Consider the following 16,818-nt stretch of genomic DNA (forward strand, 5'->3'; position numbering starts at 1 on the left):
TTTTATTTTTTTAAACTATGGTAAACAGACTGGGAAACGTGCAAAGACAGTATTTCAGTGTCTCGTAGGAAAAGATTATAGACCTTTCTGAGAGTCTTAAAAAAGATCACAGCCCAAAGTATAATTTGCGTTGTATACAGAATATGTGATTTGCCTCTGTTATAAATCAGCTGTTAAATCACATTTTGGACTGCCCTGACATTCACCAGTATCACTATTTGCTGATAAATAGCCAGCACAAGCAATCACATCACATTAGTGGCTCCCATTCCTGACAATTCACAAAGTACAAGGCAGGATTGTTCATGGTATTTCTATGCTGTTTGCCTTGAATAAGGAAATTCAGGGCACTCTCAGAAACTTTGTTTCCTATTCAAGATTAGTTAAGAGGATAAAAATTCTAATCAAAGCTTGAAATAGCACACTATCTACAATTGTTTATTATTGCTTTAGTTTGTTTTATTTGGGAGAGCTGATAAGATGAGTGGTCCCCCAGCATTCAGGGTATCTCCATATATAGTTCAAATCCTTCTCAACGTTTAAGCTCATTAGAAAGTCACTCTAAAACTATCCATAGGTACACTGAGGCATTTAATTTTTTTCTGAGGGATTGCCTCATCCTACATGGCCCTGATCCCCAACCCTAACCAACAGCCTCCCACACACAGCACTCCCATTTCTTGTCCCATAAGACCAGTATGAGGCTATGAGGTAAGACAGAAACATGACAGTTCTGAACAAGAACTGTCACCTTCTCATTAGGTCTACACAAYATGTAACCAAACTGTGAAAGTGCTTTTATAAAAGCACAGCGCCACRGTCCTCCAATCCTTTCAGAGAAAGCAATGTGCAAACACTTTGCTATAAGGAGAAGATGGAAGGTACAGGTTTGTTGTTTGCTATGCTAGAATATAAAACAAACATTCAATCTATTTATTGGCTTTATTTTTAAAAAAAAAAAACTCATTATTCTGACTTATTAATGAAACTAGGTAGCTTCTACATCCTTTAACCATCAACTGACCATCCACTCCCTTCATTAGTAAYGATCCTATCTGATTGGTAAACAGATCTTTTTCCTTTGATATTTCACGAACAAGTCAAGTAGGCTCCCTTTTTACCTCCTTCCAATCTATTTTTCGTGTTTTCAAAGGCAATCTCTTCAGAATATAAATATTCTTCTGTATCATAGCCCTGTACGTTAAGAGGACTAATTATTCTCATGAAGTACAAGGTGTCTATTCTGATAAGATCTCACTAATAAATCCTCTACAGAATGAATTTCCTTCAGGCAACAAAGGTTTGCAAATGCTGCGTATCACCCTACATCATTCTGGCAAATGAAAAAGAAACCAAAAACCCCAAACATTAAAAGCCAAGAAATTAAAACCACCCACATTTCTTGACTACCATAGTGAAACTGTACTGTGACAAAATACCATGCTTACTGCAGTAACATGGTAACCAATGGTAAATAGAATTCAATGTAAAACTGGCAGAATTTTCTGTTACCTATTTTGCCTGTAATATCTCTGCTACTATTACTCAGCTCAAACTCCCAAATACACATTCTAGTCTATTTTTCCAATAAACAGGTGTTTGAATAGCTGAAGTAATTTGTAAATAAGGGAATTACAAGATGTCTTTAAAAAGGTATTTCCTAGAATAGAAATATTCTTTCCTCTTTAAGAACAATCATTTATAAGTGTTCTACTAACTGAAAATTATTTCAGACTCATTCCCTTTTAAGAGAACAAAGAGCTTTCTTTTGAAGAGCTTTGYATGATTCACATGAAATAAGAATGAAAGCTAAACAAAACGTTACAAAAACAAAGGCATATTTGAATAAGCTTTCTCTCTAGAAGATGCAGCATAAAAGCTGCCTGAGCAGATTATTCAATCAAAATTTCCACAGGGAAGGCTTGCTAGCAGTAAATACATGACTTGACTTTAAACTTTGATGTTCAAGTATTAACTAACCAGAGTACATTTTTGAATTTTACAAAGACACTATTAAAAAAAAAAAAATCTTGAAGGTTATATTAACATCATCCATTCTGCAAATGCTCTTCAGACTTGCTATTTTCTCACATTTTGAATGGAAAAAGGTCATCAGTAATATTCAAATAACTACTCTTTTGTTAGTTACTTTAGATTTTGAAGTTCCTTGTTGGAAGCAGATGATATCATCAACAAACTATATACACAGGAAAATCCACTGATTTTTATAGGCAAGTAAACAGATTTGTCTTATGTTTCTGGATGATTAAACAATYATAGCTGCTACAAGCTACTTTGAAATGGTTTAATGCAGCCCATTTATTCTGGGTTTGGATAAATTTGGCAAATTATTGGGAGAGATCTGAACCAGAAATTGGATCATTAACATACCCCCATAGTTTGCTCTAGTGTGTCTCAGAACCAAATGAAAACAGTTAAGAGCTTGGTCTGATACAAAACTAATTTTGAAGAGTTAAGTCCTATATCTACATTGTTTTAGGAATGCTTACAAAGTTATATTCAAGCTGCTATTGATTTGGTGGGATTTGCAAGCTGTATACCTCTCTCTGGATTTAAGAAAGGTACATCATACTTCACTCTGTTTTTGCTGCTAATAACTTAGTCTTTTAATTCCTTTATTTTTTTCTCTTTCAACTTCTTCTACTTCCTCTAATCCCTTTGTAACTCTTTTTGGATATGGATATAATGCAAACCATAGTTTGAGAAAAAACACTGTTCGTCTACTGCCAAGAGCTTTGCTAACATTCTTATTATGACTGTTACCATACCCTTAGCTGTAAATCCAGAGATTTAGGTCAGAACAACATTTCATAACAGATGAGCACTAAGAGAAAAAGCATCAAAGGTTACTGGACATCACTTATCAGCTTCCTAGTATCGATAACAAGATGCAATATGCTAAATCCCCTCTCTGAAGCACCACTGAAGTGCTACAGTCCTTGCTAAGGACAGCACCAATGCAGAACTTCACAGGAGAGGACTATTCTGTATAAAGGTAAGCTATTTTTCAAGACCTCCATGTTAATATTGATGATGTTACTCTGCTAAGAGGCAAACTGCACACCCTGAACAAAAAACACATTCCAAACCAGGTGGCTATGACTCCTTGCTCCTCAAATTATCCGACTGCCAGCCCAGCCATACGCACTGAGCCTTGACAAGCTCTCACTTATGAAGAAAGCAAAACTGGCCACAAGAACTGTATGAGAAGCTGTAACATGCACAGTCTCCCCAGCATCCATCAACAGCTCCTGCAAAACAGTCCACAAAGCTGTCCTCATATTTATTATGTATCTGCTTCCCCCCAAAAAAGGTTAAATWAAACACATTTTTCATTAAGCTGGTTGAATGCTGACTTTTGTTTTGGATGAAACAGCAAGGCAACATGCCTCTGAGAATTTCACAAACAGTTCAGAAGGAAGGAAAGACCCAAAACATTTATTGATAGACAAGATCAGTCGGCTGTTTCTTTGGTTTTTTTTTAATCTCCTCTCATGGCCCCCTAATTACTGAAACAGACTAGTGTGTTTGGCAAAAGATGAAGATGGGAAACAGTCTACCAAGTCAACTGAAGAGAAAATAATTTATGTTAGCAGAGGAGAATTCAGAGCCTGCTGTAATCACATGGCAAAAGCTCCAGGCATTTCTGATAAAGAGCACCTATCAGCCTCAGTGGGAAATACACATTTAGAGTTAATCATAAATTCAGCCTTCAGGTTTGGAACAACTGATAAACTTGAGAATATATTTCAAAAAATTAAATTCCTGGTGCCACTGCTCTCCTCCCAAAAGCAGACCTTTTGAGCAGCAAATAATGAACGGTGCTAACTCACTAATCAGCTAAAATGGTTCATCTAGTTCCAGTTAAAGCACTAATGTTAGACAAGGAACAGTCTACCAGTTTGTCCTGGGAAAAAACAAGCCAGCTGCAGGGATGGAAAGTACAGGCACATGCTAGTTTCCAGTACTCGTTTTCCCACAATACACTGATTACCAGAAAAATGGAATCCAAACCAGAAAAATAATCTCAACATATAAATTATACAGAAACTAGAAAAGGCCTACAGCAACATGCAATGGATGGAAAAAAAAATGTGTTTCTACACCAACTGCACTGTAAATAGTAATAAGAGAATGCTTTTGTTCCTAAGACTACAGAATTGTGACTTTCAATAAAGTGAACTCACATGTAGTAACTGAGTAGTTAATATTAAATCTACTCCATGACTGCAGTCAATTGGTTTTCCCTGGATAAATGTCAGCTATTAAACCATGCACGAGTACTGCAGTGTTTCCTCAAACTATGGTTTACATTATACCCATGTCCAAAGAGTTACAAAAGGATTAGAGGTAGTAGTAGAAGTTGAAAAAGAAAGAAAAAGTTACACTACTCAGGCTCCTCAAAGCATCACACAAGATAAAGGAGCCAAAACAAAGACTGGGAAGAAAACCTCATGCTTTCAAGGACTTTGAGATACACATTGCCTCAGTGTAATAATCAGTTTTTTCTGCTTATAAAGTACAGTCAAAATTACCTGGACCCTTATCAAAACTGCTGGGAGAACAAGTGTACCTAAAACACTAAAAACAGCAAGTATATGGGCTGGGGCCATTAAGATTTAGCATAATTCTCAAGTATCAATACAAGTCCTGCTGGCAACCGTGACTTTGCAAATGATGACCACTTTCCAAGGAAAGTGTCTAGGCATTTCCCCCAAAAACTTATAGTGAGCACCTTTCAGTCTAGTGACTCCTGCTGTATTTTCAGGCTGATGTGGTTTTGATAAGCTGGAGTGACCTGTAAACTAACTTTTTATGATAGAGAGACCATGGACAAAACATTTAGGATTTGAGGGAGAGAGAAGGTAGCCACCTTGTCACTATTTGAACAGGGGATATCCAAATATCTTTTTAGCCATGAAAACACAAATGACACTCCAACTGCTATTATTCCACGCTTCCAGCAGCTGTTGCAATACCTCAAGTTTTTATTAGCCTGGAAAAACAAACCGACTGCCAGTTTTTCCAAACATCCTTCATCAAATAGTTTATACTGCTGAACTATTGGTAGCAGAGCCGAATCTCCAACTGCCTTACAAAGAGAGCACAAACAAGACATTATCAAGAGAAAATGCTATAGTCTTATCTTACATTAAATATATATATAYACATATATATATACACCTCCTCTTCCAACTCTCCCCTAGATCCTCCAGAACATAATGAGAACACAGACTTTCAACACATGCAGATGCACAGGACAAAGCCAGACTTCCAAATGCATGAAAAGTCAGGAAAACTGACTGCCCCTTTGGGACAGCAGCAGGATGGTCTGGTGATGCACTTCACCTCCCCCAGTCATACAAAAAGCAGTTTCCTTTCTGAGCTTAATGCTATTGATTCATAAAAGAAAATGAAAACAGATGCTTTCAATAAGCAATTCAGATCACCTGTTTTAGGCTGGGCTTTCTACAGGGAGACTAGACTAGCCACACAACGTTTAGATGGCTAGGATGAAAGGAGGTGAAAGCTGCCCTGCACGAAGGTAACAGGCCTGGAGCACCCATTCACTGTTCTTGTACAGCTTCCGTGCCAGAACCACAATACACATTCCTCCCACTATTAAATTAAAAGTTGATTTCTGAGCAATTATTTCATGTCAAGATTGACACAGCTAGTGCTGCTTGTCTTCTGGTTAGTTTTTGGTCTGCTGTGCAGTTCCCACAGGCTGCTCTGTGTGTACGAACGCAACCGCCTAATGACAAAGTGCCTCCCATAAAGCTACAATGCAGCTTATGGATTATTTTGAGTTCACCAGGGTGGAGTATGTGCACAAGGGCAGTTAATTATTCTCTTTTGAGGCAATGCCCAAGTCTGAGCTTCACTTTCCTTTCAACCTGCTAATTGATCTTTCTCGTTTAGATCTTGAACACGCATGCACACWCACCCCCTAAAGGGAAAACATTATAGTTGCCATCAGAGAGCACACAGTCTTGCTGTTTTTGTCTTCAATCTATCTTTTCTAAAGAGCTCATTTTCATCTCAAATGGTTTTGCTGACGTTTATTTGGACTCCTGATATGAGTCCAAGTATTTTCCACTTTTAACTTTTATTTTGTCAGTAATTTAAAAGGAAAATTCTATCCAAAGTTAGAGTCAACTGTACCAAAACCTCATTTTACTTCTGGTTTTATTTTAATAGCAGCTTACCAAGAATAACTGGCAGAACCTTGCCTTGGGAAGACTGAAATTCATTACCCGAAACTAACCTAACACCTATCAAACTGCAGCTGCTCCTGCAAACAGCTCAAGCCTCCAAGTTTTAATCTGGAATTGTTGGAGATTCCTGGAGAACAAACCACAAAAATCTAATATATTTTGCTGGTTTAGATTTGAATATTTGGTTGTGGTTTGCAATATCTATTTACTCAATACCAAAAAGAAAGCAATACTTTTTTATAAAAGCTTCAAAAAAATCAATTGTAAAAACTTATTAAAATTATAAAATCTTTAAGGTTATAATAGAGAAGTTATTACAGCTCCTCTGACATCTTCTACCAGAATCCCATATAAAGACAATACATATAGGAGAAAAAGCTAAGCAGAAGGAGGAACATAGCTGGTCATACAGGCAAACGTGTTGCAGTCTTTCACTTTATTGACATTTGCATTCATTGCATCATATCACACTAAAATATGTCAAATCTTTGCTCTGAAGGAAGACTGCTCAAGTCCCTACATGCAATGAGTTAGTGGTCTTTGTTAGTGCATAGCTTGCACAGCATCCAGAGACACCAAATACCCATTAATTTTTCAAGTCTCAGTGACAGACTCTGTGTCAGGAGCCTACTATGGATAGAGACAGATCTGACATCACTTACCCCATCTTCCTCCTCCCAGCCCAGACACAGTGGAAATGGGTAATACAGGGAAACTTTTCAATGCAATTCTGCATTGTATTTTGCTGTGCCTAAAAACAAATTTCAACCACCTTTCTCACATCAGTATTTACTAAATTCAAATCTGACAATGCTTACCTTTATAAACAAACTAGCATCTAAAGATTTAATAAGACCTTGAAATCAGYATTGGACCACTGGAAATGCAACACAGTAACAATGATAACGTATTTCAGCATTATTCCATACATATTTTAATTGCTATTTTAATGATACAATAAATCTAGTGAGAGTTTTAAAGATTTTTTTTATTATGGTTTTATATATTTATATAAAACCACCAAAGCACTTTAAAGAATCATGCTTTCTCATGAAATACATAAAACTCGTTTCATACTGTGCTTCTGAAAGTCTTTTGTGCTGTTTTTCAAGTTATTTTACAGATGGCACATTTAAAAAAAAAAATGGAAGCATGAATTTCTACTGACTGCAATGCAACACTGCATCCAGAACAAGATGTTTCATTACAACTAAGTTAAAGTGTGAGTGCATTATGTAATAAACAATAGCAGTTTGGTCATTTTTATCTTAATTCTGTATACAACAAAACTAACACTTGTGCTTCACAAACTAAAAACCCATAATATAAACGTAAGTTCTGTTTTGTGAAAATCCCAACAAATTACTGCCTGAAATTTAGAACATATCTAAAACAGTACACCAAGTTTAAATCTACTCACTTTTCTCAAGAAYTGCTATTTCTCTTAAGACTAATATGACATACAAGACACATTAAGGCACAATGGGTGGTACAAACAAATGAATACAGTTGTCCATGAAATCTGTTCTCTTCCACACATACTAAAATATGTACCGCTTAAGATAAATTTTCTCTTAAAAATGAAATACACCATTTTGTTATGAAACTCCTATACAAAATTTTAAAATTTACACCATTTGAGCTGCCAGAAAAATAAAAAAGTGTATCAATTTTCAACAAAACTATATTTCTCACCAGCACATCCAGCCACTGGGAAAAAGATATCCCAGCACTCTGGAAAAAAAAGCATCATTTCCCCTGTACTTAAGACAAAAATATTGTATTCTGCATACAGTAGTGTATTATACCTAAAAAAGCCTAGGACTATTAAAATCACAATATTGATTCGGAAATTACTGGTTCACTGCCTGGATGAAATAAGGCACTTTATTCCACTGGGCAGCACTTTTCACATATATGGAGACGATGAATCAGATTCTGGTTAAAAACAAAAGGGGGCTCAGTGAGGTCCCAGAAGACGACAGGAACTTTTCAACAGCAGGGGAAGACACAGGAGGTAAAACCTGGAGATGAAATCCTACACAGAAGTGGTCACTCTGTCAATGGCATTATTGACCTCGTTTTTGTTTGAATCCAGTCCTTTAGCAGCATTCATATCATTCCGTAAATTCTCCACTGTCTTTTTCATGTTCTTTAATTCTCCAGGGTGTGGAGTGGCTCGCCTTAGAAGTGTTCTCTAAAAATAAACAGTGCAATAAGTGGTTTTGCCTTTGTCTCTTTGAAAAACAACACACTTAAGGCTTTAGCATTTACATACAGAATATTAGCTATCAATTTCATTTTTCCCCTTTTTCTTTTTAAACTATGTTTTATTTTGGATGCTACTACATAGCTGCTTGTTGACAAAGACAGTGAAAGAAGTTTTAAGACCTGACTAGGAGCAAAAATTTTCCTCTCGACTACAAAACTGAAAACCACTCAAACAAAGCACAATTACAAGCTACAAAACAAAGATTCTTTCATAAATATAGTCAAGACTTTTTTTTTTCCAAAACCATGCAAGTGATTTAAGATCACATTTCAAAACAAAAAAGCTTGTTGGTTTTGAAAGAATCCTACAAGGTCTCTCAAAGTCAATTACATGTTTGCATGGAAATCTATATGCCTTCCAGCCTCATCAGTTTGGTTCTCTTGTCAATTGGAAACAAAGATCGTGAAGGGAAGAAGAGGCAACATTTTTACTGCATGTTAGACACAAGGATGTAATATCATTTTGTTGATACTTTTGCAAGGAAAACAAGTTATAAAAACTTCAGTGAGCATCCAGATTAGAGACCATCAGTATAAGAATAATTACACAAATATATATCAGCGTAATACATATATACATGCAATCAGTTTTCAGTGTTATACACGTAAACTATTTAGACTACAGTGGAACTGATGATCTATAAATAGGCATATTGGTCAAGATTGCTTTGAAAATTCCCTTCTCCCTCCAATATGATCATAGGCTTCTGTTTTTCCTCCAACAAAAGTCCTTGCCTCAAGTCAGCATGTACTATCATTACTCAAAGCAGCCACTGTTAATGCCTGAGCCCTGGTAATTGTATGGACATTCTCAGTTTGGTGCAACTCCTAAGCATCATCATCTCGGGAGCTATGGGGACTCACAATATACCCTAGTCAAATGCAGTGTGCAGCTGATGAGCAACAACTTTTTACATCCCTGGATCCTGATTGGATCAAGTGTCCATACCCAAAGGAGATGGGAGAGGAGAGGCAGGGGGAAGCAGAAGAGAAAAAGGAAAATTCCCATCCAAATGCTCTAAATTTCAGTTAAGAAGCCCCATTACCTTAGAAATTCTATTTCTGTATCACTGTAGATGAAATCAACATGGCAAAAAAAGTCAGGAATACAGTTGGCTATTTAGCTTTTTCATTTTTTTTAGCTTTTGCTTGTTTGTTTGTGTTTGAAAAAAAGTTAAAATAATTTTATTCTGGAAATCCGTGAGCATGAGACCTTCCTATAAAAAGAGATTTGTTCCTTTAATTCTGGATTTATTTTTTAAATGGACAGATTTCCTATTGTCCTTAGCTCCTCAGTTCCCTAGATGTCACAACCAGCAAGTGAATAGACCACATTCTATCTATGCACCAATGACTATTTACTGAGTTTACACTAGCATAATCCTGTTGAAGGTAGCTGACAGTGATGAAGACAGACACATGGAGCCCATACCTAGACTCTGTATCTCCTTATCAGGCTACCTGCAAATCATGCTTGTCCGAAACTTTTGGTTTCTAACACTTTGTATTAAGCAAGCATCTTACTTGAAAACTGAAATGACAATTTATCTACCCGTTAAGAATTTTTAAAGTCACTTTTTAAAGTAAGACCATGCTTCTAGCATGCTGCATTTCCAACAGTGGTCTGAAGTATCTCAAGCTCAGATCTAWGTTTCCATGTAACAAGAGATTTAAAACTAGGGCTTGGCACTGGCAAAACTGAATGAGAGTTGTATTTTCAGCACAGGTCTGACAGTCTAAAAACTTACTGGTGTATCAGAGAAACCTGCCGAAAATCTGATTCAAGCAGTCTTATTAAACTTTACAAAGAGGTTTAGTTGTTAACGGAAGTTGGAGAAAGTTAAAGACTGTGTTGCATTCTGATATTCAAGATGTGCAGAGTCCAACTTAATGGAGGTCTTATAAGTACAGTGACAGATGTTCCCACATCTTTAAGTGGGAAACCAATGAGCAACACTCTTGCTGTGCATGGACACTATGGTTGTTTCAAGACAAACAGCGAAGGAAAAAAAAGACAGACAGACAGACTGGAAATGGAAGTGAGACACAAACAATAACAGTGTAGCAAACTTAATGAAGACACATGCCAGCATGCCGGAATCCTATATTAGGCCCTATATAGTTTCAGGCAGTAAAGCTTCACAGTGCAGAGGAAGATCCTATCTTGTTTCTGGAAAGCTGGAAGGAAAACTTCTTAAGGAGACTGAGGAAAACAATGCAAAACACACACTGGCATCAGAACTGAAAGATATGTTCAGAGAATTAAATAAAAGACATTTTAAGTCAATATGAAAAGTTTCAGCAGTTGTTATAAAAAGTTTCTGCTACAAACATGCATACAAAAAGTGTGCAGTCACAGCTGAAAGCTGATATATAGCAAGATAGTTCAGACATTTTTTTTACACTTTTGCATTAAAGTCACCATGTCTGTGGGTGTCCAATGGCCCAGAAAACATACCATTTCATTATCCTCTTCGTCTTTTTCATCTTCTAAGAAGCGAATTGCACTGACTCTGTTCACCGCCCGCTCATTCCACGTTTCATCTGACATTTCATTTACCAAGCTCTCCAATGCACCACATCTTGGCAGGTTATCTGTTAGAACAGTAAAAATAATTGAAGATTCACAGAAAGTCTAAAATATGAAATCATATATTGTTATTAATTGTAATAACTAACCAATCACTCATCTGGGTTTACAATGGGCTAGTTCCATATTAGATAGAAAATAGAACTAGTGTTAGTTTTCTGTTATCACATACACACAATCAGTAGCAGTTTCTGTATAAATGAGAAGTTTCTGTATTTGGACAGTTTCAGGTTTCTGGCAGCTTTAATAATATAATATGATGATATAATAATATAATTTAATACATTTGTCATGATGCATGCTTTTCTTTCAAATTAGGGCTGCTATCTGATGTTAGACAATTCCTAGGTGGTACCCCATAGCTCACTATCATTACTTTCAGCAACCTCATCCTACTACTATTGCTAGACACACATCCAGCCATCTTAACTCAAGGCCTTCTACCCCTGAAGCCACAAGATTCATCAGGGAAAGAGGGAATCCAATTTCTAGTAGTCAGGTGTTTAGAGAAAATCAGTCAGCTTCAGCTACCACTCTTGAGCTAGTTTTGTTTCCCTCTGCTAAGTCTCCTCATGGGTTAATCAATTTACTTAATTCTTAAGGTAATCTGTATTCTCTTTAAATTCAGAAATGGACAAGGAACTGAACCAGTTCTACTGTTTTTAATGATTTCTATTGGTTGGTTTGCTCCAACTCCATAATACTGAAGGGTGAGATTAATCTCACCTAATACCTACAACAGAGATAYTTGCAGCTAAAATGGACCCCTCTGCAGTCAGGGGAGAGTAATCCATATGGTTTCTTTTAAAAGTCTATTCCAAGAGTTTAATGATTAGCTCAGCTAAATTTCCTTGAACATTCACACACTGCTATAAAAGCTTTTGGGAGATTGAAAAAAAAAAAAGAAAAAAAAAATCTAGAAGTTACTAGAGCAGCCACCCAGCAACTGATGAAAAAGTATTTAAGGTTCCACCTGAGGCAAGTTTAGGCACAAAGGATAAAAACAACCTCTAGTGAAACTCTGCTCTWCCCCATCAGTTCAGCAAGTCTAAGAATATAAGAAAGTTGCTGTACAGCATCTATGCTTGTAAGAAGCATAACATGCTATGAAATTAAATGCCTACTGCTTATTATCAACTATTCAATCATTTTTCCAGTAAAGAGAATGTAGTTGAAAAACACCAGTTTTCACCACATATACATATTAAAATGTATAATCATTGTACACAAATATGGACACCCATATACTAGGTGACACTACTCAGCCCAGTGGAAAAAYTCAGATAATGATACAATTATTATATTCCAAGTCTTCATCTATTTTATATACTGCAGTTGGTTTCATATATTAAAATACTCACAGCTGTATTTTAAAGTCTTTTCAAAAACAGTGTGATTAAAATGATATATATTCTTAGCTGAAAATTCAACCAAAKCTATGCTTATTAGGGCTAATGCATGGAATTCAAAGCCTATTTTACAAACTTTTAGGTAACAGACAACATACTAAAGGAAGAAGTATTTCTACATAAAGCAAAACTAAATACTTACCTTGGCAACCAGGCTCAGAAGGCATTTGAGGAAGTAATACACACGTTAAAATTTTTTCCCCTGTTTCAGGGTCTGTGTCAGTCTGAAACGTCAGCAAAGGTTGGGACTGGTTATCAGACAACCACAAAGCCTTCAGCTTTAAGGTAGTCAGTGAGAGGGGAAGATACRTCAGCCTAGTTCGAAAAAGAAAAGCAAAAGATGCAGGGAAATTTCTAGGAGACCAGTAAGTCAACTTCATGACCATTTATTAAGCATATACTGCTGAGCTAGAAYAAACAGGGAAGTGAGGTCAACAAATAAGGCAAGTATCCATCAACTSAAACTATCCCAGTTTTCCAAGAACCACCTGCAGCTTAACTTTATGCCACAATTGTGTGTAGCAGCAACTACTTGATAAAATAACGCTGATAAAATAATGTTTCTTCCACTGCAGTTAACTGCACTGGAAGATTGACTGCTGTTTCTGTTCTAGGGCTTCTACATACAATTTCCAGAACAGAAATATGTAAGTGCCTATGAAAGAATTCTATTACATAAATGAGATGCCATTTGCTTTTTCTCTAGTTGTTTGTATTACCTTCCTACTAAGCAGGCACACTATTTCGCTGTTTATGCTGCTGTCTACACTCTTCTGCATTTTGATTTCTGAACCATATCAATTAAAATTCATGAAAAAGACACAAGGTCAGAGTTACATTATTCATTACTTGCATTATATTTCACCAAGATAAGGTACTCAATAATAAAACTTTTATTTGACAGTCAGCTTCTGCTGAGAAGTTATTGTCATTAAGGCAGATAGCTTCAAGCAAAGTTCTACTGAATTGCCTCAGTTCTCCACTTTAATTTAGAAATTCAGGAATATACAAATCCAGAAATTTATCTTTTCCTCTTTGGCAAAGCAAYTCAGAAAACCTACTTGTGACAACACACAATTTACGATACTTTGGGCCACAGAGGAAGATTGTTTTGACAGTTTCAATAGTCACACTAACACAAGAGTTAGAACTAGCTTTTTGCTACTTCATTCTTAGACCTAACATCTTTGTCTTTGGAGAGAATTAAGTAAAACCATCAGAAAAACATGACAATAYGAAAATCTGTTACCTGTTTCCAGCAACATCCAGGACATGAAGTTCAGTGGCGTGTGAAATTTCAGAGGGAATTCGAGATAATCTGTTGTCACGCACAGAAAAGACGTTAAGACTGCAGCACCCCCCAATCTATATTAGAAAGAAGAAAAAAAAGGTCTATTTTTGTTGCAGTACTATAGCATAAGCAAAGGCATGCAGTGCAGGTTACATAACGAGTCATAGCACATTCAAATTACCATGGCCGCAAGACACTTCACCCCTCTGGGGCGCAGTCTGCAGTCTAGTGTTAACTTAAAAGAAACCTGACCTGAAGGAGAGTACATTGTAGTAGTTTCTTGAATACCTTTAGTTGTGAATAATATATAGCTTTATACAGCAGTCAAGTTCCACCCACCTTTTACAGTCTTCAAAGTCAAGAAGAGATCGGTAACCTCATACAGATGTCACTTCATAGACCACTCTCAGAAAGAAGTACTAGCTTCACATTTCAGTGTTTTTTAGTACTGTATTTACATATTAATCCTTTTTTTTCTTCACAGTAACCATTCAGAACTAAGTGCAATAGGGCCTCAGGCAATACCACACGCTAAATAAACCAGTCAACTACTGACATTTATTGAGGCAAAGAGTTCACAAAAAGTAGAAGTCTTTATAAGCAATATCTTTTCTGTTTWATTAGACGCATCTAATTTCATAATGATTCCCATCTGAATTGGCCAATTTAATCTAATATTCTTTGTCTCTTTCATTTGACCCAGATATGAGCGTCTGCTTTCTCAAGCTAGTTTCTAGATACAAAAGATGAGAATTTTCAGATTTCTTATTAAAATACCTCTATTTTGCATCGAAGGTGAGTATTTTCAGAAAAATAAAACCTCTACRTTTAATTAAAAATGTATTCAGCCTTTTTCTCCAGATGGCAATTACTACCCCTATAAATGCTGAGATTATTAATTTTAGCAACTTGAAAACTGCTTCAAGTAACTCTTTGTTCCCAGTCACAAAAGAAACTTACCTTTGCTTGCTTATCTTATGTAGCTTCAAAAAGCACTATTGCTTGCTTTCCAGTTTCAAAACTCACCATGAGAGGAAAAAAAATTTTTTCTTCCTTTACTCCAAATATTAGAGGTAAAATATCTTTTGAAGTTTAAGTTAAGCAAGCTTAGAATTGAACTATAGACAGCAAACCTACTGAAAATTCTTAGTTCAAAAGTTAGGACTTCTAAACTTACACATATGTAAATAAAATTCCTTTAAAAATAAATATAATAAATATAATAAATAATAAATAATAATCCTATACTTCCAGATAAATGCATGTAATTCTAAGTGATGCTTCTTTAAGCAGCTCTTTTCAGAAGAATGTGTCTCCTTTTTTAGCAGCTACATTRACTATTGAAAGGAAAACTCCCTTTTAAGGAGGAATGCTCCTTTACCATGACATAGCCAACACTTCTCACTTAACCTTGGTCAGAAGTCCCCAAATCCAATCTGAAACTACTTACTTATGTATTCTAGTTAATTGTCAGTTCTGTCTCTGCCAAAAGCAAAAGTCAATCCAAAACTAAGTTTCAGATGACTTAAACAAAAAACCACAAAAGCTTTTTCCACTAGTCAAAGTAAAAACCTTTTCCATTTAATCTACGCTGTTTTCCAAGGAGAAAGAGGTTTTTAGAAAGGAAGCAACTGTGACTTTGAAAATAAACCAAGCAAATGGAGCATTTATACCTACTCACCTTCCTCCATATTACACATATATTTTAACAGAAGAAAGCAGTGACCAGCTGCTCAAGGCTTCTGATTCACAAGCTATTTACAGTGCAAAATTACACCACAACATCATGCTCACAACGCTCAATGTGAGATGGTTTCCCATAAAYCGCTGCACTGCAAGCTGCAGCGATTTCACAAAAAAACAAGCTTTTTAGACCCTGTGTGTACACCAGGAGTAGCAACCTTGTTAGTCATTTTAGCTCATGAATCAAAGGCCCTAAAAACTAGCATTCAAATCACGAGCAATAATTCTGCTAAACGCCTTAAAGCACATCTAGATTCTTAAATAATCATGTGCCTTCACACATTCGCAGAATATGGAGCACCATACAGGAAAAAAATGTATATATAAATATATACTATACACATACATATTAAGTGTCTTAATTGGTGTATCTAACATGAGGAACTGTGAAAAGCAAGAGATACAGTTAGTGRATGCTGGATGGACTGGCAAGTGATGCCCTAACTGTACACAAAGTGTTCGCTTTTCTGTGAATGAAATTCAAGTTACTCAGTCTTGGAGCATGATGATCCAGACAATTTAGCCAGACAGACAAAGTAAGCCATGCAGCCCTGATGAGACTGAAACTTCTACACTTTGGACAATGAAAAAATGCAGCAGTGGAACCAGCCAGCTTCAGTCATCATGCATTTAAAGCAGTTTAATGAAAGGTTAACAGCAGAACCGTGAACTGAATAATACTTACAGGGTTACCAATTTACCTGACCCATAATTTTCCAAGCGGCTAACAATTAAGAAAATACAAGAGATGTTCAATTTATTTTTCTGGACAAGAGCATGCTGACAAATGGAGACAGAACATTCATTCTTTTACTGAAACAGAGAACTCCTAAGTTGCTGCTATCAAATTTTTTTAACTTTACACTATCAGTCAACAGATAATTGTTAAAACTTGTGGTTGAATTCAGAGGTAGAGAAGACTTTTTGAAGAAGGAAGTGGGGGGAGATATGAGACAAGATACTACAATCTTTTTATAAAATTGTTTTTATAAAATGCAGGCAGCATCTACCAAGCAGTTAGCATCAGGTGAGATATCACAGAAAAAAAGAATAAGCTGGCAGTTCAAAAATAAAATAATTTCAAAAAAGACTGCACCCATCTAGCACTAAACACAGACATTGGGTCCAACATCTGAAAAAAACCTAAGCACAAAGGGGTACCATTGAGGCAAAGTGCACACACTAAATGGCATGCTGAAAGAAAAATCTCATTGCAACCAACTATGAAGTAATACAACAGCAGAACTCCGTTGGTTTGGCTGAGAACCATTAACC

General features: G+C 36.2%; 1 protein-coding gene across 1 annotated transcript in view; it reads right to left on the minus strand.

Moving 5' to 3' along the window:
* Positions 1-16,818, minus strand: part of LRRC1 (leucine rich repeat containing 1) — a 93,049-nt gene that overhangs the window by 22,686 nt on the left and 53,545 nt on the right. Inside the window, exons 11-13 of the mRNA XM_085324899.1 lie at positions 13,759-13,874; positions 12,652-12,824; positions 10,969-11,105 (exon numbers count right to left, since the gene is read on the minus strand). Coding sequence (XP_085181025.1) covers positions 10,969-11,105; positions 12,652-12,824; positions 13,759-13,874 — 426 coding nt within the window. The remainder of the gene's footprint in view (positions 1-10,968; positions 11,106-12,651; positions 12,825-13,758; positions 13,875-16,818) is intronic.

This window comes from Rhea americana, unplaced genomic scaffold, assembly GCF_003343005.1.
Source record: "Rhea americana isolate MKP2758 unplaced genomic scaffold, rheAme1 scaffold_94, whole genome shotgun sequence".
NCBI lineage: Eukaryota > Metazoa > Chordata > Aves > Rheiformes > Rheidae > Rhea > Rhea americana.